This window comes from Apis mellifera, linkage group LG11 (genome assembly GCF_003254395.2).
Source record: "Apis mellifera strain DH4 linkage group LG11, Amel_HAv3.1, whole genome shotgun sequence".
In the NCBI taxonomy this organism is placed as follows: Eukaryota; Metazoa; Arthropoda; class Insecta; order Hymenoptera; family Apidae; genus Apis; species Apis mellifera.
Window position 1 is genome coordinate 10,564,381 of NC_037648.1, and position 21,880 is coordinate 10,586,260.

At 23.0% G+C, this 21,880-nt stretch overlaps 5 protein-coding genes across 6 annotated transcripts; 2 read left to right on the plus strand and 3 right to left on the minus strand.

The window, feature by feature from the left end:
• Positions 1 to 193: 193 nt before the first annotated feature.
• LOC552309 (pecanex-like protein 1) lies at positions 194 to 9,352 on the plus strand. 2 transcript variants are annotated; one of them, XR_409964.3, is made up of 15 exons: positions 194 to 542; positions 848 to 1,094; positions 1,345 to 1,623; positions 1,731 to 2,083; positions 2,167 to 2,307; positions 2,514 to 2,758; positions 2,833 to 3,092; positions 3,190 to 6,494; positions 6,581 to 7,042; positions 7,112 to 7,256; positions 7,352 to 7,610; positions 7,693 to 8,068; positions 8,145 to 8,257; positions 8,358 to 8,635; positions 8,753 to 8,931. XR_409964.3 is itself a non-coding variant. In XM_006564418.3 (15 exons), exons 1-15 carry the CDS (start codon positions 390 to 392, stop codon positions 9,032 to 9,034), a joined length of 6,876 nt encoding a protein of 2,291 aa, XP_006564481.1. In that variant the 5' UTR covers positions 196 to 389; the 3' UTR covers positions 9,035 to 9,352. The 2 variants fall into 2 exon arrangements, 1 of the variants encoding a protein (XP_006564481.1); XM_006564418.3 differs by having other exon boundaries at positions 196 to 542; positions 7,693 to 8,046; positions 8,753 to 9,352.
• Positions 9,353 to 11,485: 2,133 nt separating this feature from the next.
• On the minus strand, positions 11,486 to 12,104 carry LOC100578002 (thioredoxin, mitochondrial). Its single transcript, XM_026444064.1, has one exon. It carries the CDS (start codon positions 12,067 to 12,069, stop codon positions 11,644 to 11,646), a length of 426 nt encoding a protein of 141 aa, XP_026299849.1. The 5' UTR covers positions 12,070 to 12,104; the 3' UTR covers positions 11,486 to 11,643.
• Positions 12,071 to 13,703, minus strand: LOC102655523 (transmembrane protein 218). Its single transcript, XM_026443684.1, has 4 exons — positions 13,221 to 13,703; positions 12,577 to 12,781; positions 12,314 to 12,445; positions 12,071 to 12,076 (listed from the first exon to the last, which is right to left on the minus strand). The coding sequence occupies exons 2-4, from the start codon at positions 12,775 to 12,777 to the stop codon at positions 12,071 to 12,073; spliced, it is 339 nt and encodes a 112-aa protein (XP_026299469.1). The 5' UTR covers positions 12,778 to 12,781; positions 13,221 to 13,703.
• On the minus strand, positions 13,331 to 13,732 carry LOC113219083 (histone-lysine N-methyltransferase SETMAR-like). The gene has a single exon (XM_026443685.1). It carries the CDS (start codon positions 13,730 to 13,732, stop codon positions 13,331 to 13,333), a length of 402 nt encoding a protein of 133 aa, XP_026299470.1.
• LOC727405 (interaptin) lies at positions 13,731 to 21,868 on the plus strand. The gene is made up of 12 exons (XM_026443686.1): positions 13,731 to 13,734; positions 14,121 to 14,146; positions 14,550 to 14,638; positions 14,829 to 14,890; positions 14,971 to 19,115; positions 19,195 to 19,493; positions 19,583 to 19,755; positions 19,825 to 19,979; positions 20,708 to 20,797; positions 21,046 to 21,108; positions 21,203 to 21,316; positions 21,435 to 21,868. Exons 1-12 carry the CDS (start codon positions 13,731 to 13,733, stop codon positions 21,507 to 21,509), a joined length of 5,295 nt encoding a protein of 1,764 aa, XP_026299471.1. The 3' UTR covers positions 21,510 to 21,868.
• Positions 21,869 to 21,880: the final 12 nt, after the last annotated feature.

Here is a 21,880-nt window from a genome sequence, read left to right on the forward strand (position 1 = left end):
ATATTATAACTTAATAAATTAATATATATTGTTTGAATAGATATTTAAATACTTGAATAATATTAAATAAATTTTATTTACATTATTGTATTTTTATCGATTAGAATTAATACTGATAAATGATATGTATAAAATGATATTGAAAAAAATAATAAACATTCTAATCATAGATGAAATTATATTGTTCATGTTCAAAATCATCTGAGATGTGAAGATGGCTGCAAAATCAGTAAGTCGTGTGCGCCAAATACATTGATTAAGAAGTCCAGATAAAATGTATCACCTTATTGTTTGTCATGCGATTTTTCAAACTGAAAAAATAGATCAAGAATAAAGCTGTAAAACAGCAAGTAATGGAAAGATGGTGAGGGAGCATTTTTGCAATTGGTATGGGTTCTCAAACGCTGGAAATTTTGAGACAAGGCGTCTGGGCGAGCCTGACAGGAGGCTGGTTTTACGATCCTCATCTCGATGTTTTTTCAAATACTTTTCACTTATATATTTGGCTTTTCTTACTTTGCCTACCATTTACTATATATCTTGTAAGTTTATTTATATATATATATATATATTAATTTATATAAATCATTTTTTATTTTATATAAATAACAAACTGTATATGTTTACATTATCTATGAATATAATTTAAATAACAGGTGTTTTAGATTTTTATATTTGTAAATGAATTTTATATAAATTTTGATTTGTTTACGCGCACGCGCGTGCACGCACGTGTGTATAATAGTATGTAGATATGTAAATTTTTCGTAATTATATATTTATAAATATATAAATATATAATTATATTATTATTTAAAATTTAGAAAATCAATTTTTTATTTTATAGTATTTTCCACCAACGTTATATGTTTGGATAGCATATTGTTCTTCAATTGGAGCACTGTTTGGTACAATAAAGTGTGTTAATCATGCACTTCATTGTATGTATGATACAACTGAATGTCTAGAAGAATCAAGTCAAACTATTAGTCAACACAGATCAGAAAATGAGAAAAGACGCACAGTGCATAATAAATGTAGGGAACAATCACAGGAACAAGTAGATCATGGAATAGAACTACAAGTCTTAAATGGTATAATAGATTATGTTTTTTATGTTTTAAATTCATTATTTTTAAATTCCTTAAGTAATTTCATTTTAGATCTTATTTATATTTAAATTTTAATTTTGAAATAATTGAATATATTTTATAAATTTCATTATAATTTTATTATGATATTGTATATATATACATATATATATATATATATATATATATATATATATATATATATATTATAAAATTATTTTTTTGAAGAACAATATTTATTTTTTTGTTTTAGGAAAAACAGATACACCACCTGTAGAATGCTCATCACGTAACTCTTTTATTGAATCAAATGTACAAAATGCAGATGCAGATAGTATAACATCTGAATATAATCGAGATAAACCTAGTTCAACTATAGATTTGAAAGTAGAAATTCACAGAAAAAATAGCTCTGAAAGTTCAGAAGAAGCACAACAGTTGACTAAACCAATGGTATCTAGTATAAACATACATGAAGCAGATTTAGCTTCTACGCAATATCATGAACCATGTTTTCGAAATATAATAAATGGTATTAATTTTGTAATTTTTATGATACAATCTCTATAATACAATTGCTTATTTTTATATATTATTTTTATATTAATATTTCTTTTGGGAAATTTCGAACGTATATAGATAGAAGATTGAAAAGACAGAAATGTGTTGTAATTACTGAAGAGGATCGACAAAGTTCAAGAAAATTATGTAGACATGCATCTGAAGATTCGCGAAATCGTCATTCTAAACAAGGTAGTCTTGGTAAAACAGGTTCAGAAAGTCAAATAAAACAAACGAGCTCATTAGAATTGGAACATCATGAAGATGATTATCCTTACTGGAAATCAAACCAAAGTGTTCGACGTCTCAATTCTAATTCAATTCCAATAGAAACACATTTAATGAATGATCATCCACAAAGTTTAGAAATTATATCAAAAAAAGAAGATACAGAAAAAAATAAAATTTCATCACATCCACAATCTCTAGAGGTGAAAATGAATAAATATTTTATTTGAAAAATAAAAAGAAATAAAATATTGAATGAAGTATATTTACTTTTCTTGCTCTTAAGGTTATTACAAAAAAACCACATCAACAACTTATTCATCCACAAAGTCTTGAAACAATTGGTGCTACTAAGAATATAAATACTACAGATGACAATAATTTACCTCTTCACCCACAAAGTCTTGAAACGATTAACACTAAAAAGGTATTATTATAATATGATTATAATAATATACAATGTATAATATAGCATACATGTACATACATACAATAATAACATAGTAACATACATATAATATACATACATATATACATGTAAATAAACACATCTATAGATATATATATATAAATGTGTGCACGTGTGTGTAAAAATGTATTAAGAAGTTTTATATGTATATATTTTTTTTAAAGGTATTACCTCAAAATACATTAAAAAAAAACCAATTACAATTGTTACCATATCTTAGTTATGGATCAGAAATAGTACATCCTATAGAAGAACAAAGTGATGAACAATTTGCTAATGAAAGTTCTGGAGGATTTAGTCTTCAAGATTCTTATAGTCCATTACTAACTCGAAAGACTTGTGAAACTAATGCTACCTCTAATCGAGATAGAAGTCTTAGTACTAGTCGATTTGAAGATAGATTTTCAAGGTAATTTAAAAAATAAATACATATATTATTAAATATTTAATATATAAAATTATTAAATTTAATTTTATATTTAGACGCAATGAAGATGGTGGTGTAGATAATGATTCTGCAAATTCTCGTGATGCATTAATTGAAGAATCAAAAGCTGGTATTAAAAGAAGATATAGTAATACAAGTCAAAGCAGTCATGAATTTTCAGATTTAGACAATTTATTCAAAGATAAACAAGATAAATCGAAAAATATTGATGATCCATTAAATGTTGGAAGCATAGTTGGAATAGATCAATTATTTGAAAGTGGTGATTGCACGATAGAATCACGAATAAATAAAGGTAAATTTTAATTTTTAACTTTTTATATCAAATTGATATTTATTATTGAAAGAATTTTGAAAAAAAAGAAAATAAAGATTTCAAATTCATTTGATAGGATTACATAACAAAGAACTAGATTCTGGTTCATCTAATGTGATGCCTTTTGAGTATACGACATACTCATCAAATATGGAAAATGAAGTAAAAAGAATGTTACTTCCACAAGTAGAAACAGATAATAAACGACATCAAGGTGCAATACCCAAACAAAGCCGTCCAAAACCTGCAATAGAAGCCATAGATGATAATATTACAATTACCGAACAAACCCGACATAAATTAAAACGAACATTAGAAGTTAAAAGAGATAGGAGAAGAGACGGAAGATTTGATAGATTTGAGCAAACTAGTGGTTCAAACAACGAGTTAAGTACACTTAGTCTTGCATCTTCCTTATTAGCTACATTATTAACATCTGGTCGAGAATTACCAGGTCAATCTAGCACTGTATCTGATTTAAGATTAAGTCGTAATTCAGATAATCGAAATTCACGAAAAAGACGTGGTCCTTTAAAATGTTCAATTAGACCATATCGTGTACCCCGAGATAGAAATCGAGATGATAACGTCGTTCCACTTACTGCTTTATTTGGATTGATATCAAATGAAGAATGTCATTTAGTTTCTAATCATAATGATGCTGTAGAAGCAGCTGTACCTTATTTTCGAGATGAAAATGGACGCTGGCTAGCTTATACCTTCGATGAAAAAGGATCTAATGTTGCTGCTGCTGCGCAAGTTCCTTCTAATAATAACGATAAATTATTAAATACATTATTACGCCAACAACTTAATCAAAATTTACATTATGATGCCAATTGGGAGTTAATAGACTCCTTAAGTAATAGTTATAGTAGTTTATCTTTAAATTCTCCTGATTTAAGCGTTATAATAGACACACCACCCGTTTTGTCAAGTCCAGAAAGTAATCAAACTAAGGCACAAAATTCATTATCTTCAAATCCAGTGGAAACTTCAGAACGTGATCAATTTCATCAAAATAATGGAAATTCTATTCAATGTGAACTTGAAACGTTAGAACGAGATCAATTTCATCAAGATATATTATCACGTATAGAATCGATGACAGAGAGAAATCAAAGATTACGAAATTTATTGGGATATTTCAACTTAAATATTTATCCAGCAGATTCAAATCGTCGAGATAGACCTGCTTTAACATTACAGACGTGCGCAGTAGGGGATATAAATACAAGTTTATCTTGGAATCGATTTATTGGTGGTTTAGATGGATCCGAATCTAAAACTAAACAATTAAGACAAGACAAGCAATATTATTATAAATGGAAAATTGGTAAATTACCACATATCAAAGTACGATTCGATCGTTTATTTTTGTTGGCCTTATTAGATCGAAATTTGACGATATTTGAGACTATTATTTCAACATTTTTAGCAATTGCTGTTGCAGGATTGGGTCTTGTATTGCTCCAACAAGGATTTTATCGAGATATATTTGCTTTCATGTTTTGTTTTGTAACTGCTGGATGTCAATATTCATTATTAAAATCTGTTCAGCCTGATGCTGCTTCTCCAACACATGGATTTAATCGTATTATAGTATTTTCTCGGCCTGTATATTATATATTGTGTTCAGGATTCGTATTAATTTTTAATGAATCTTTAAAAAATTTTAAAACATCTGAATTTCGAATATATGGTTTACGAATCGCTGATTATGATGTTATATTACAAATTCGTAATATTTTATTAATTTTTCTTTTATGCTTCCCCGTTATATTTTCATTAGGCTTACTTCCTCAAATTAATACTTTTCTAATGTATCTATGTGAACATATAGATATTCACTTATTTGGTGGAAATGCAAGTACAAGTTTAATCTCTTCAATATATTGTCTTTGTCGCAGTATTGTCACTGTTGTTATATTGTATGGATTTGCTTATGGAGCACTCACAGAACCTAAATCTTCACAACATATTTTATTCTCTATTTTTGCGGGTTTATTAGTTGCTATATCTTATCATCTAAGTAGATCATCATCAGATCCTACAGTAATATGGGATATTGTTAAAACAAATTTGTGGCCACCAGAAATTTATACTGAAGAAAAAGAAGCTAAAATCATTGAGAATACATCTCATAAAGATAATTTACCTACAACATATAAAGAAGCAAAAATTAGAACTTCTGGAAGAAAAAAACATGTAAAAATTAAAGTTGGTGAACAAATGTCGGATACAGAATTAGTTGATCCATTACCTGAAAAATTAAGGGCAACAGTGAATGCAAGATTAAAAAATGATTTAATAATATGTGCAGTAATAGGTACTTTATCTTTTGGAATCCATTGTTCAACTGTATTTACAGCTTTACAACCAGAACTAAATCCAGTTTTATGGGGTATTGCAAGTTGCCTTGGATTTTTACTACATTACATTGTACCACAACTTCGAAAACAATTACCATGGTTATGTTTATCAAGACCAGTATTACGTAGTCATGAACATGCACAATTTGAAGTTCGTGAACCTGTGAAAATTATGTGGTTTGAAAAGGCATATGTCTGCCTTTGCTTTTTAGAAAGGAATGTTCTTTATCCAGTAGTATTTTTAGGAGCACTCACAGAATGTTCATCAAAAATTATATCTAAATTTGGAGAAAGTATAGGAGCATTAATTATAGTTATATGTGGATTAAAATCCTTAAGATCAGCATATTCTGATCCATCAACACGTTACTTAGTTTTAATCTTTGCTGTTTTATTTTTCAAACTAGATTTTCGAAATCTCAGTGAGACTTTTTTAGTAGACTATTTTATCACAGGAATAGCTTTTGCAAAAATTTATGAACTACTTTTAAAAATACGATTTGTAGTTACATATATTGCACCTTGGCAAATTACTTGGGGTAGTGCATTTCATGCATTTGCTCAACCTTTTTCTGTTCCACATTCCGCTATGTTATTTTTGCAAGCAGGGATTTCTGCACTTTTAAGTACTCCTTTAAATCCCCTTTTGGGCAGTGCAATATTTATATCATCATATGTACGTCCAGTAAAATTTTGGGAACGAGATTATAAAACAAGAAGAGTAGATCATTCAAATACACGAATGTCTTCGCATTTAGATCGAAATCTAGGTGCAGATGATAATAATTTAAATTCAATTTTTTATGAACAATTAACAAGATCATTACAACACAGTCTTTATGGAGATCTTGCTCTTGGTCGCTGGGGAAATGTGGAACAAGGTGATTGCTTTTTACTTGCATCTGATTACTTAAACTGTTTGGTACACATTGTTCAATTAGGAAATGGATTAGTAACCTTTCAATTGAGAGGTCTTGAATTTAGAGGAACATATTGTCAACAAAGAGAGGTATATATTATTTTAGATATTAAAATTTCTAAATAAAATAATATAATAAAATAAGTTACATAATTTTAAAATACTTTAATTTTTAGGTAGAAGCAATCTCTGAAGGAATTGAAGATAATGATAATTGTTGTTGTTGTGAAATGGGACATTTTTCAAATGTATTAAGCGTAAATGCAGCTTTCAGTCAACGTTGGTTAGCTTGGGAAGTTGCAAGTGCTAAATATGTTTTGGAAGGATACTCGATTTCAGATAATTCAGCAGTTTCTATGCTTCAAGTGTTTGAGTTTCGTAAAGTACTAGTTACTTACTATGTCAAAAGTATTGTTTTCTATGCTGTAAAATCATCAAAATTGAAATATTGGTTAGAGAATTCCGATATTTCTGATGCCCTAAAAATAACACTTGATAAAAACTTCGTTGATCTGGATCCTGTTTTTAATTTGAGTATTCATGAAGATTATGATATTCGAACATGTGGCATTACAAGAAATAGTTTTTGCAATGTTTATTTGGATTGGATACAGTATTGTGTTACTAAACAAAATAAGGTAAATTTTCGAATATATGTAAATTATATTAATATTTATATAGCATTAATTTGTTAATATCTATTTTAGACATTAGATAAATCAAGAAATTCATCATTGGTATCTTTATGTCTTGCTTTAAGTCTCTTGGGAAGACGCGTTTTGGGAGCATTATCTCATAACACTGTTTCTAGTGTTGAATTTTTTTTATATGGTTTACATGCTCTTTTTAAAGGTATATCATTTCATTAATAAATTATTAATAAATAAAAAAGAAATTGATTTTTTAAAATTTAAAAATATTTGAAAAATATAAATTTACATATTTAGGAGATTTTCGTATAACGTCAATTAGGGATGAATGGGTATTACATGATATTGATTTATTACGAAGTGTCGTAGCAAAAGGAGTAAGAATGGCATTAAAACTACATCAAGATCATTTTATGAGTCCAGAACAATATAGTGAACTGTCTGCTCTTTATGAAGCTATAGATAGTCATGATAAAAATCTTGTAATTAGTCATGAAGCAGATCCACTTTGGAGAAATGCTGTTTTAAATGGCGCACCAAGCCTTTTGGCACTTAGGTAATTTGATGGTCTATATCTAAATATTTCTAAAATTTAAATTAAAAAAATAATTATTATTATTTATTATTTTGATTTTTAGACATGTACTTGATGATGGGATTGATGAATATAAAGTTATAATGCTTAATAAGCGTTTTTTAAGTTTTCGAGTGATTAAAATGAATCGTGAATGTGTTCGTGGTTTATGGGCTGGACAACAACAAGAATTAGTTTATTTGAGAAATAGAAATCCTGAGCGAGGTTCTATACAGAATGCTAAACAAGCTCTTAGAAACATAATAAATAGTTCTTGCGATCAACCGATTGGATATCCGATTTATGTTTCACCATTAACAACTAGTTATGCAGAAACTAATGAACAACTATGTTCTATAATTGGTGGACCTTTAAGTCTTGGTGTAATTAAAAGTAATGTCTTAAAACTGTGGCAAAGGTACCCCTTAGTATTATATCATGTAATTATAAATTATAAATTATTAACAAAAATTAACAAATGGTAAAGTTTATCATCATTATGATTTTTATTTATAGAATCAGAAGAAGATGCGGTCAAGGTTGTTCATCTGGAGGAACAGGGTCTCAAGATGATGGAGGTTTTGGAAATGATGGAGTATATGCAATGACTACATATAATATTCATTTAGGTATTTATAATACTTCAATAATCATTATAATTATTTTTATCATTTTCATTATTTTACAATATATACAATATTTATAATAAAAATAAAATTTTTGATATAGGTTATGGGCAATCAGCAGGTCATAACACATCAGGTTCGCAATCTATAGATTCTGGATGTCAAATTGGTGGATCAGCTGGACGTGGTTCTTTAGGAAGAACGAATACTGGATCCTTAGGTGGAAATAGAGGATCATTAGCTTCAGTTGGAAAACCAACAAGTTCTACACTTGCTAGTTTAGCTGGTCTTCTTAGTAACAGCGATATTAAAACAGAAAGTAAAAGTGAAACAAGTTTCACAAGTAAACTTGAAAAGGATGAAGTTTTACAACGAGTACGAGTAAGTAAAAAATAAAATTTATTTTATAAGATATATATCTTATAAAATATATATATATATATTATTATATATATCTTTTTTATTGAAAATTTATTAAAAATTATTTTATTTTATTAGATTATAGATCCTAATCAAGTATATGATGCTATTAATTTGGGTCGTCGTATAGATGTAATTTGGCCAGATGAAAGAATGAGGCAACAAGGTGGTAGATCTGGATGGCAGCATTGGGTACCTGAAAGAGGTATGGAAGGATGCGTTGTTCATTGTTGGTCCCCAAATCATCGTGATCCTAATCGACGATCTCATGTAGATAAAGTTATCTTACTTGTTAAAATTGATGATAAATATGTTCCAATAGCGGAACAAGGTGTAAGAGATCTGGGGGCAGAAGTATGATGAAATATTTTTAAATTTTCTGTAGTAATGTATATTAAGATGATTTTCGTACATTTCATTTTTTTTGAATCACATTGCAAATATTAATATCAATGCATTATAAAAATGAAAAATTCATTCCAGTTATAAAATGATAAATATAAAAATTTTTGATGGAAGATTATTCTTGAAATTGTAAATATTGAAAATCAACAGATTTTAACACTAGTTTCTTAATTCTAAAGATTAAGAGAGAGGGAAAAAATGTGTGCGCGTGTATATACATATACATATACATATATAGCTACAGCTATAAAATACTCTTCATTTTTCATATGATTATATGATTTTTTTAATTATTAAAATTATTATTCACTTAATATTTCTTTTCTAACTCATTTCTATATTTTCATTGCAATGATTTTTTTTAATAGATGAAATTTTTTTAAAATATATATTTTTAGAAAAATGAATTTGAAAACTTATTCAAAAAAAATGTATATCAATTATATCATGTATTTTATCAATTATAATGAAAGAATTATATTATTTCTTGCACATTTATTGAAGAAAAAATCAATTGCCAAGTTATTCAATGCAAAGTAAATTGTATCATGTTGTATTATACTATGTATCATATAATAATTAGATGATTTATTAGGAATGAAAATAGATGTTACTTGTTGTTAATAATAGTTAATTTATTATTTCTATTAATATAAAAGCAATTCGAATTTTATTAATTTTTCATTATTTATATTTTAATGAAAATTCGAATCAAAATATATTTGATGTACCAGTAATATAATATAAAGTTAAAAAAATATAAAAATGATTGTTATTGTTATAATTTTTAATAATGTTATGTTTTTTTTTAATTACAGTATTATTTATAAGAATTTTTAGAAATAAATTAAATTATAAGAATAAAAATTATTTTTTAAAAATTTGTGCTTAATAACAGCAAGTAACATTAAAATAAATTTGTATATATCGTTCGTGTTTTTCTACATTTTATTATATTTTTTTTAAACTATTTGATATAGGTAAGTTGTAAATATGCATAACATTTCTGCAAGATCAAAGCGTCCAAATGTATTTACTGAATGTGTAATTTTGTGGGGCCATGAATTTGCCTCTACAGAACATATCGGTGCATTAATAGCAGTGTTAAATGTAACTCCATAACATTTTCTTTGTATATCTTTATTGTATAAAAGGATAACAATAGTGGTGTATTTAAACTATATAATGAATATATAATTCATAATTTTCATTGGAAATAATAATTGATTAAATAATAAAAACAAATTAAATGTCAATAAAAATTATTATAAGTAAATACACCACAATATTTATCCAAAATCGAAAAATAAATCTATTATCATTTCTTCTTTTAAAAAAAGAGATTCATTGAAAGTTTTTACCTAATTTTATACATTAAAACTTATATAATAATTAACTAGTAATTAAAACGGTTGTTTGCAAAAGTATAAAATACTCTTTTATTCAAAATAAAATAAAAAAAAAAATATATTTAACACAAAAAATTACAGATTTTGCAAACAACTAAAAATCACGATATTGCCTTATCATAGTGTTTCTTGAAAACACTTGACTGATCAAGAAATTTTAACTAGTCTTTTAATTGTTGATACACATTTATATATCGCTTGCTGCCAAAGGATAAAAAAAAAATCTCTTTATCAGGGAATACATGAATTACATTTTTATTAAATCTTTGGCCTATTATCTATATTCAATAATAATTTCATACATAGATTATATAGAATTGCTTCAAAATCAAAAATAAATAAGAATAGAAGTCAGATTAAATAATTATTTATGATCCTTATATCATTATGTTTTATTTTAGATTTGCATTCATTATTTGATAATGAACAATTGTTAACTTTATTGCATAATGTGCTTCAAACAATTTTTCTTGAATCAATAGTTAATCTCATTAATTATATTTTAATAAGAAATATTTTAGCGATAGCAATTATGCAAGCAAAGTAAGTTCCTTGAAATAATTTTAATTTTAAATTAGAAATAGTTCAATAAGTACAGTTAATATTGTAGATCAAAAAAAAACTGTTCATATTAATTAATATAAAATATTATATGTAATATACACAACCAGTTTAAAAATCATTTTATAATCATGTTATAAAATTATTGGTACCTATAATAAATTACTAAAAGTTTGTAAAATAATTAAAAAGATATTATTATAAATAATAAATAAAAATGTTATCTTTTTTGAAATTATGACTTCATATTCTTAATTTCCCTAACATTTATTACTTATAATAGAATTATAATGTTAATCTCAATCAAAACTCTGAAGTTTTAAAATTAATTTTATTCTGTTCTTAAAATTGATTTCATTTAGTAATAGTTAATATAATATTAAGTAAATATAATAGAATTTAATATAATTTATTTCATAAAATTTCATCTAATTTTATGATTTGTATTTATATGTGATTATTAATATCTAAATACCATCGAGAAACATTTATGTAACATTTATTGTTCATTAAAAATTATATAATGCATTATAAATTATAAAAATATGTTTAATTATTTATTATGATGATTTTATATAATACATATAATAAATATTAAACTTTTCTTTTATTATTTTCAGAATTTAAAGATGTATTAGTAAGTTTTTGTATTAAATTTTCTATAATATCTAAATCAGTTAAACCTATAAACTTATCCACAACCAATCCACTTGAAATTGCTATAATAGCTGGTACAGCTTTCACTTCAAAAATATGTACTAATTCTGGATTTGATTCTAAATTTACAATGGCAAGATCTAATTTATCCATTGGACCTATTAATTCTATTAATTTAGGTGTGAGAATTTTACAAGGATCACACCATTCAGCATGAAAATTCACAATAACAGGTACAGAACTATTCATTACTTTACTAACAAATTCATTATTGTTATTTATTTCAAATTGTTTATTTTTTTGATATGATGAAGAAATATATCTCACTAAAATTTTTGAAAGTTTAATAGTATTACGCAACATTTTATAACTTTTTAAATTATTATGTCAAAATGAAGAAATAAATAATAAATATTAAATATAAATAAAATTAAAACTTTTTTTTTTTCTTTAAAATATATTTTACATAATTAATAAAAAATATTTTTGCTTATTATCATAAATTCTGAAAGTTTATAGAAATTAAAAAAAATTAATATATTTTTACATTTATTTTATATTACAATAATTATGATAAAATAATACTTACGATAAATTTTTAAAAAACCCAATTAATAATTCGAATTGGTCTGATAGATTCTGTTATTACAAATTTAATATATCCCATTAAACCAATTATAGATGATATTATTAATAAAATGAGTAATAAAATACGCCAAATAAATAAATGATCATATATCTGTAATAAAATATATTTTTCGCATTTAAAACCATGAGGATTAAATAATTATTTTATATATATAAATATAAATATTAATATTAATATTAATATTAATAGAAATATATCAAAATTTTATAAAAATTATTTACCTTTTTATTATTTATAATAGGTTTTCCTGATGCTCTTGGCAATGTAATTAAAATGATTGTGCATATACTAACTATAAGTATAGCAATAATACCAATTTTTTTTTCAATTCTTAAAGAAATAATAAATATCAATAGAGCTAAAGCCCAAAGAACTAAAATAAGGAACAATCCTATACCAACTCCAAATATCAAATTAGTCATACCACTAAAACAAAAAATTTATAAATTTATGTAGATATTATTATTATTACATATTACAATATATTTACAATTTTACTTTTGTTACTTTTATTTATCAATTAATTAAAAAAATTTTAATGATAAAAACAGATTGCTAGATAATGATTTAATTAATGATAAAATAAAATTAATTGATAAATTGATAATTGATAAAATAAAAAACATATAATTGTATAATTAATATAAAAAAATTATACAATTTTTATAATAATAATGCAGTCTTCAAAAAAATATATGTATTATAAATAATTAAATGTATTTTAAATAATATTTTTGCCTTTTTATTAGTAAAGTTTATAAGAATAATTCATTTATAAAAATATAAAAAAACATTTGTTATATATTATCTGTACAAAATAAACACTATCAATAAATAAATATGATACACATGGAATAATTTGTACCTTTCAATTATAAATTGTTGCAAACAAAGTATAACACATACTACACACTACTTCTGCAATTTTTTGACGGGTCCCTAAAGCAGCGTGTGGTCTGGCGTTATCGTGGTGCGTTATCGTATCATATCCTTCCTATTGAACATTGCCGGCCTCTTTTTGGACGGCACCCATCTTGAATACTTCCACACCAATCCTATCTTCCGAATATGGTCAGAAATGGTTTGTTGAACTGAATTAAGCCTTTCTGCGATCTCTGATGTTGTCAGAAAAGGATCTTGCTCCAACATTGCCTTAACAACATCGTCGTCGATCAAAGATGGTCGCCCAGAACGTGACTTATCAGAAAGGTCGAAATCACTTGTTTCAAATTTTTCGTACCATCTTCTGCATGTCCTATCAGAAACTGTACCTTTACCAAACACTTTCAATAAATTTCTACATGCTTCTGTAGCATTTCTTCCTTGTTGAAATTCGTATAAAATACAGTGGCGTAAATGAACTTTATCAGTCACCATGGGTATACTATCGTTTCACACTTAAGACTAATGTGAATCAACTTTATTGTAGTTTATTTGCTACATCAGTATGTATACATTAAGCGATAAAAATATAGAGCCGAACATGCAATAAATAAACATGTGCTTATGTGGCGAAAATAATGTCATAGATTCGGACAGAACTTTCCGGTAAATCTAATATATATATATATATATATTAAATTTATTTTCACAAAGTATTTCAAAGATAAATTTTTTGTTTTATAATTAATTTATAAAAATGATAAATTAAAATTACCAATAAGGAATTTTGACACTATATATTTTTTATAAATTATTTTTAAAAAATTTATTATAATTTTAGGGACTTTAAATAATACATAGGGATATTTTTATTATAATATAGATAGTTTCACTTGTGTAGTGAAGAAAGTAATGAATGTTTGAAATTAAACGTACCTTCGATAGAACGTTAAGAGTTTATCAAAAGAACATATTAATTTTAATTTATTTTCACAAATTTAAATAAATAATTATCTTTTTTTATAAATCATGAAAGTATGGATTGAAATTTTATTGGAATGGGTAAATAATAATGATTAATAATTAAAAGTTTATAAGTAATTAATAAATAATTTTCAAATAAATTATTTTCAATTTTATTTATTATAATATAATTATTTAATTAGAATGAATAGATTGAATTTAATTGTATGATAATGTAAAAATATTCTTTAAATATTTTTATTGTGAATATAAGATGTTAATAAATTTTTATTTATAAATAAATTCATTATATGAACTTTAATTTATTTTAACAAATTAATATTTTCAGCTAAATTCTTTAGATGTATCAGAAACAATTATTAAAGATTTAAAAGATTTAAATAATGGAAAATTTTATAAAAAATTAATAGAATTATTGTAAGTAACTGTAATATTATTTATAATATATATTTTACTTTTTCATATTTAAATTTTTAATGAAATGTTATAAATTTATTATTACAATGTTATAAAACTTTTTTTAAAGAAATAATCTATTCATATAATATATTTATTTCATAAGTATTTATATATAAAATGTTTAAGTAAAATATATTTTATTTTATAGTCAATGGAAAGGTATTAAAAATTGTTTAGATACAGAAAATATCATAATAAAATTTTTACAAGGTATGTTAATATATTATAAATATTATATATTTTGTATATATATTCATAAGAATATATTACATATATTTTATATTTTATAGATGAATATCCAAAATATAACTTTGATGATAAAAATTTGGATGAAATGGAACACATCTATATTGCATCATTATTTTTATTACATGTATCTCAAGAACCATTATTTTATCATCCCATGTGTATTAATTTGCAACATGAAACACAACTTAAAATTAAATCATTTCTTGAAATGATTATTCCATATGGAAAAAATATAAATAGAGAAATATTAAGAGAAATAATTACTGAAGTAGAAACTGATATACCAAAAACACCTGTAACATTAAAAAAAAAAATTCTTAAGGATTTTTTTAATTCTCCTATAACATGGTCTGCTCAAACTCATAAATTATTGAATGAAAAGAATAAAGAATTGAGAATGTTGAAAACTGAATTAGAAGTAGAAAGATTTGAAAAAGCTGATTTACAAGAGGATTTACGAATTCAACAGAACAAAGTACAAAATCTGCAAAAAAAATTAGAAGAAAAAACTGTGGAAATAAAAGCATTAAAAGAAGAAAAAATTAAACCAAATACACCACAATCTTGTAAAAAGAATAAAGATATAATAGATTATAAACAATATTATAAAAAAGAAATAGATCATTTAGAAGATCAATTAATGCAAAAACAATGTGACATTGATAAACTTGAAGCAAATAATGATACTTTAACAAAAAAATTAACATGCATAGAAATGCAATGTATATATTTTAAAGAAAAAGTAGAAAATTGTGAAAAATCTTTAGAAAATTTACAAATTCAAGGAGAAATTAAAGACAGAGAATTGATAAATTTAAGAATGACTAATGAAGAACTGCGCATTCATTTAAAAGAACTTAATAAAACAGCATTTGAAGAACAAAGTTTTGAAATAGATGGAATAGCACCTTTACAGTCATCTTCAACATCCTTAAATACCAGTGAAGTTTTAAGTTCTGTAATTGATATTCAATTACAAGAAGCAAAAGAAGAATCTATTTCATTAAAGGCACAACTAGATGCAGTAAATGAAAAATTGGAATCCATAACTCAAGAATATGAAAGTACAATACAATTTTTAAAAGAAGAGATGCAAATATTACAAAATAAAGAAACCAAATTAAATACAGTTATAAAAAAATTGAATAATGAAATTGAGATTTTACAAAAAGAAAAAGAAACTTTAATAAATCAAAATAAAAATTTAGAAATAGTATGTAATTCTCAAAATGAATCGTTGTCACATGCTGAAAAATTCAAAAACATATCAATTATGGAAATAAATACTTTGAAAGAAAAAATAAAAAATTTAGAAGAATCTTTAAACAATGAAAATATAAATAATATTAAATTACATACTGAACTTACACAACATAAATCACAAATACATGAAAATCTTGAATATATTCAAAATTTAAAAGAACAAAATAATTTATATAAAACTTCTATGGATTTATATAATGCAAATTTGAAAGAAATTATATTTCATAATTCAGAAACTAATTGCATGGAAAATAATTTAAATGATAAAACAATTACTGAACTTATAAAACATGTACAAATATTAATATGTAATTTTAATAAAAAATATACTTTAAAACAAATAGAAGTAGAAACATTAAATAATACAATGGCAGAGATTAAATTAAAGCTTGAAAATTCTCAATCACTAATATCTATATTAAAACAAAAAGATGAACAAAATATTATAGAAATATCAAAATTAAATGAAATTATCATAGATAATACAACAAAAATTAATGAATTTACTAACATTATAGAAAAATATTCCAAACAAATTTCATGTTTAAAAGATATTGAATTGCAGAAACAAGTTTTAGAGAAAGATTTATATATACATAAAGAAAAAGTAGATAAAAAAAATACATTATTAAAAGCTTTCGTAATATGTATAAAATCTTTAAAAACAAATATCCAAACTCTTGAAACAGAATTTTATTCAATGAAAGCAGATGTGTTAAATCAAATAAATGAATACCAAAAATACAATAAAGAAACAAATAAAAATATTTTAAATGCTTATAAGATATTATATACTAATTTTACTGAAGAACAACTTTCCAAATGTCAATTGAAAAATGAACTTACTGATAATAAAAAAATATTAGAAAATTATAAAAATGTTAATAACATATTAGAAAATGATTTAGTAAATCATAAGCAAATGATAAATCATTTGGAGACAGAATTAATATGTACTAAACAAAAATTAACACAATCTATACAAAATTTAGAAAAATTTGAAGAAACAAAAGAGTCATTTCAAAATCAATATAAAAATCTTAAATCTGAAAATGAAAAAAATTTACTTGATTTAAATAATATAAATGATAAATTTAGAAAATCTCAGCAAGAAGTATGTAATATATCAGATCAATTAAAATTTAAAGATAAGAGAATTCAGAATCTAATTGAAGAAATTACTTCTTTAAAATTAGAAAAAGAACACATAATACATTTACAGATGGAAGAAGAAACTAAGATGAAAAATTTTATAAAGGAACTGGAAACAAAATTATTAAAAAATCAATGTCATTTAGATCAATTAAATATAGAAGTGAAATTAAAACAAGAAACATTAGAATTTGTGCAAAATGAATTTGAAAATTTATCAAAAGAAACAATTGCATCTAAAATAAAATTAAAAGAAATAATTATGAATCTGCAAGAAGTAAGAAACAATCAAGATGCAGTTTTAAAAACACAAGAGAAAACTTTGAAAGAAAAATGTTTACAATTAGAACAATTACAAAAAGAATTCAATGATTCAAAGGGAATAGTTTATAAACAATTTGAAAATAAAAAATTATTATGCCAAAGTCTTCAAGCTGCAAATTTTGAATTACAAACAGAATTTTATAAACAAACAAAAACGATAGAAGAATTGCAACAAATAATAAAAAAAGAGAGAGATGAGCTTAATAAAAGTAAGGAATATTGTAAAGTTGAAGATATAAAAAAATTAAAAATTATACAAGATTGTGAAAAATTACAATATTCCATAAATGATTTAAAATCAATAATTACAGAAGTAAATATAAAGAATGAAAATTTTTATGCTGATAGTACATATGATGTACAAAATATAAATAATGATGATAACATTGAAAATATTTTAAAAATTATAAAAACATCCATTAATGAAATACAAACATCATGTAAATTAATTTTATTTCTTTCAGACGAAAATACAAATTTAAATAAAACTTTAAAAAATCAAAAAATAATTGTAGATAATTATGTTACAAAATGTGAAGAAATCAAATTGTTAAAAATTAAAGTTCAAGAATTAACTAATTTACAAGAAAAATATGAGGAATATGTAAATAATTTTATCGAAAATAAAAAATCATTAAAAGATTCTTTAAAAAATATTATAAAATCAAGAGAAGATTTGGATATATCTTTAAATGAATTAAAACAAAAATGGGATAATATATTAATAAAATCTAATAATGTTTTTATAATAGATAATTTTGTGTGTGATGAATTAAAACATATAAAAAACAAAAAAATATATCTAGAAAATATATTATTTAAACATCATATTTATCATTTTCAAAATATGAAACCTTTACAAAATATTTTATGGGATTCATTTTTATGGTCTAAACAAAAAATAGAAGATATTTATTTAAAAACAAAAACTGAACAAACAATAGATATTTCATCAGATATTTTCTCTAATGAAAAAACAATAATAGAAGCAGAATTACATAAAAATAAAATATTGCAAAAAGATATTGTTCAATTACAGAATGAAATAGATGATTTTTCAAAATTAGTTATTTCTTTTGAAAGTAATTTTAAATTTAATGAAATAAAATTCCAATCTGAATCAGAGAAAAAATTACAATTGCAAATTAATAAATTAAAAGAAGATAAAAGTAATTTAGAAAGTAAATTAGATTGTACATGCATAAAAAATGCAAAATTGGAAGACAATATTGATGAACTTAGCATTAAAATACAAGAAATGAAAATATCATTGAAGGAAGTAGAAGAGTTAAATAAAGAATTAATACAATTAAAAGAACAAAATTCAAAATTACAAGAAGAAAAGAATGAATTATGCAAGCGACCAAAAAAGGAGGATATTGATAATCAATTAAAAGATATTCATGATAAATATAAAATTAAAGTAGATGAAATTAAACAAAATATGGTAGGCATATTAATATTTTTATATATTTATATTTTTACAATTATTATAACTATTTTATTTCTATAACAAAATATTACAGAAAACAGCATATAATGAACAAATAACAAAGCTAAATAAAGAACAAGAACAATGCATACAAGAAAGATTGGAGTTATTACAAAAAAAAATGGAATTACAATGTCGCAAACAAGCAGATGAATTAAATAAATACAAAGCTCATGTTGCTAACATGAGTTCACAGCTTTGGAATGTTGGAGAGAAATTATTAAATGAACAGCAAGAAAAGGAAAAATTACAAAAGAAATTAACTGAATTGAAAACTAAATATCAAGATTTAGATCAAAAACTCGTTTCTTTAAAAGAATATAAAAATTTAAAGTAGAATTAATTTTTTTTATAGTATTAATGAATTTAAAAATTATTTTATTTTTTTATATATTTTATAAATATTGTCTAAATTTTTTTAGATGTGAAAAAAAAGATTTATTAGGAGAAAATAAAGATATTTTACAAAAAATTTCAATAATAGAAGAAAAAACAACATATGAAAGAAAATATAGTATTAGGAATATACAAACAATGGGTAATGTATTTAATGCAGAGGATGAAGAAGGAGAAGTATTTGATAATATTTATTTAGGTAAATTAAAAACAATTTATTAAAAACTAATTTTAACTTATTTTTTACTAATAAAATTAAAATTATCAGCTGATATAAAAGATGATAATTCTTCGTGTGGCATTGATACAGATAGATTATCTATTTTGAAAAAAAGAAATGCTCTTTGCAAACCTCATTTAAAATCATCTTATCCAGCAGAAATGCAATTTCATCCTCTACCATTTACAGAAGAAGAAATTAAAGTAAGTAAATTTTATAATAAATATATTCAGAATACTTCATATAACTGGATCAAGTTGTAAATCTGAAATATAACACGAAATATAAAAAACTTAAATTTAATAAAATGATTTTAAATGCATGATTTAATACATATGTATATAAAGTTAAAAATATTTTAAAGATTCTAAATTTTAAGATTTATTATTATTTTCTTGGAACTATTTATATATTTATATTGTACATTTTTTTATTTTTTATATAAAAAGATTAAAATCTTAATTTTATTTTTATAAAATTTATAGAAAAAGCAAATTGCATGTTTTTCTTGTATTTACAATATACAATAAGTTTTATAAAAATAAAGTTATCATATCTTTTAAATTAATAATTTTTAAATATAATTATTTCAATACTAATATAGAAATAAAAAATGAATCAATTATTATATTATAAAAACATATCAATCAATTAAAAATAAAGATATTGAATTATAATATTCAAATTTTCGAATTGACTTTTAGAATATATACATACATCATATTATATTCATAACCATTTAATTTTATCTATTGAAATTTTTTATCTTTTAAGTTTTAAAGTCATAGATAATTCAAATTATATGTACTGTAATTATAATTTTGAATTCATTCTATTTTATTAATTTTACTTTTGTGTGCGTGCGTATGCGCACACATGCACACAATTTATAATAATATATATTATTGTTTCTAATTTAATTTAATTATAGTCAGGTTCAGTTCCAGATGAAATATTTAATGATAGTTTAAGTCAAAGTTTACTTCCTGAACAAAAAACTAAGAAAAAAGATAGAACACAGGTATGTTTAATATTCAGATTATAAAAAGTTAATATTTTTTATAATAAATTTTAATAAAGATAAAAGTTTATAACTTCTATCATGTGTTTGATGAAAAAATCATATATTATAATTAGATATATATATATATATATAGATTACTATGAATGTATTAAATTAATATAAAAATATATTTCTTTTTTAATTTATCTGTTATAATTAAAATTCTTATTATTTTTCAACTTTTTCAATTATAATTTATTTTATAGACATCATATAAAAAACCTGGTCCTCCAACTCCTAGTAAAAATGGAGGGAGATTATCATTACAGGTATATAATAAATGAAAGTAGTATATTTATATTACAAAATTAATACTTAATCTGAAATTTTCTGATCTTTTTTTCACATAATTAAAAATTGAAGGGTAATGAATTAAGAAGTCCAAGTTCAAGAATATTAAGAGAAAGAAACAAAGATAGAGCAACGACTACGCCACGCACATTAAAAAATTTATTCCTTTCACGACGTCAAGATGAAGTAAGTCATTAATATCATTTAAAAATAATATATTAATTTAACTTCTTTTATTTAATAATATAATACAAAATTTTATATAATTTATGTAAATAATAAATTATATTTTTTAATATTTTAGAATGTCATTGTTACACCAAGAGGTCGTAGAAGAAGTAGCATTTTCCGTAAATATCGTAATGTAAATGATAGATAAGTAATCATATATGTAATATAAAATATTTACTAACAATAATTAATATTAATTGTAAAAAAAATGTATTTTCTTTACGCTTTTCACATCAGATTATATAATAATTGTATAATAGTAAAAGTAAAATATAATAATAAAAAATGTAAAATATAACAGGAAAAGGATAATTTAAATAAGCAAATAGTATACAAAAAATATTCATCTTTTTTATATTATTTAGATAATTATTAAATATGTTATAATAACAATATTTAAGAATTTTATAAATTGAAAAACATAAAAAGTATTGTTTATTATGTTTAGTAAATTCAAAATAAGATATGTAACTTGATTAATGAAAATAATAATTTAAAAAATACAGAAAATTTTTAAAA

Coding starts and splice junctions, on each gene's coding strand:
- LOC113219083 (XM_026443685.1), bottom strand. CDS start 13,732: ATGGTGACTGATAAAGTTCATTTACGCCACTGTATTTTATACGAATTT.
- LOC727405 (XM_026443686.1), top strand. Junction 19,494..19,582: donor AAAGAATATAAAAATTTAAA/GTAGAATTAATT, acceptor AAATTTTTTTAG/ATGTGAAAAAAAAGATTTAT. Junction 19,980..20,707: donor TTACAGAAGAAGAAATTAAA/GTAAGTAAATTT, acceptor ATTTAATTATAG/TCAGGTTCAGTTCCAGATGA.
- LOC552309 (XM_006564418.3), top strand. CDS start 390: ATGGGTTCTCAAACGCTGGAAATTTTGAGACAAGGCGTCTGGGCGAGC. Junction 543..847: donor TACCATTTACTATATATCTT/GTAAGTTTATTT, acceptor TTTATTTTATAG/TATTTTCCACCAACGTTATA. Junction 2,308..2,513: donor AAACGATTAACACTAAAAAG/GTATTATTATAA, acceptor TTTTTTTTAAAG/GTATTACCTCAAAATACATT.
- LOC100578002 (XM_026444064.1), bottom strand. CDS start 12,069: ATGTTGCGTAATACTATTAAACTTTCAAAAATTTTAGTGAGATATATT.
- LOC102655523 (XM_026443684.1), bottom strand. CDS start 12,777: ATGACTAATTTGATATTTGGAGTTGGTATAGGATTGTTCCTTATTTTA. Junction 12,446..12,576: donor CTATTATAAATAATAAAAAG/GTAAATAATTTT, acceptor ATTTTATTACAG/ATATATGATCATTTATTTAT.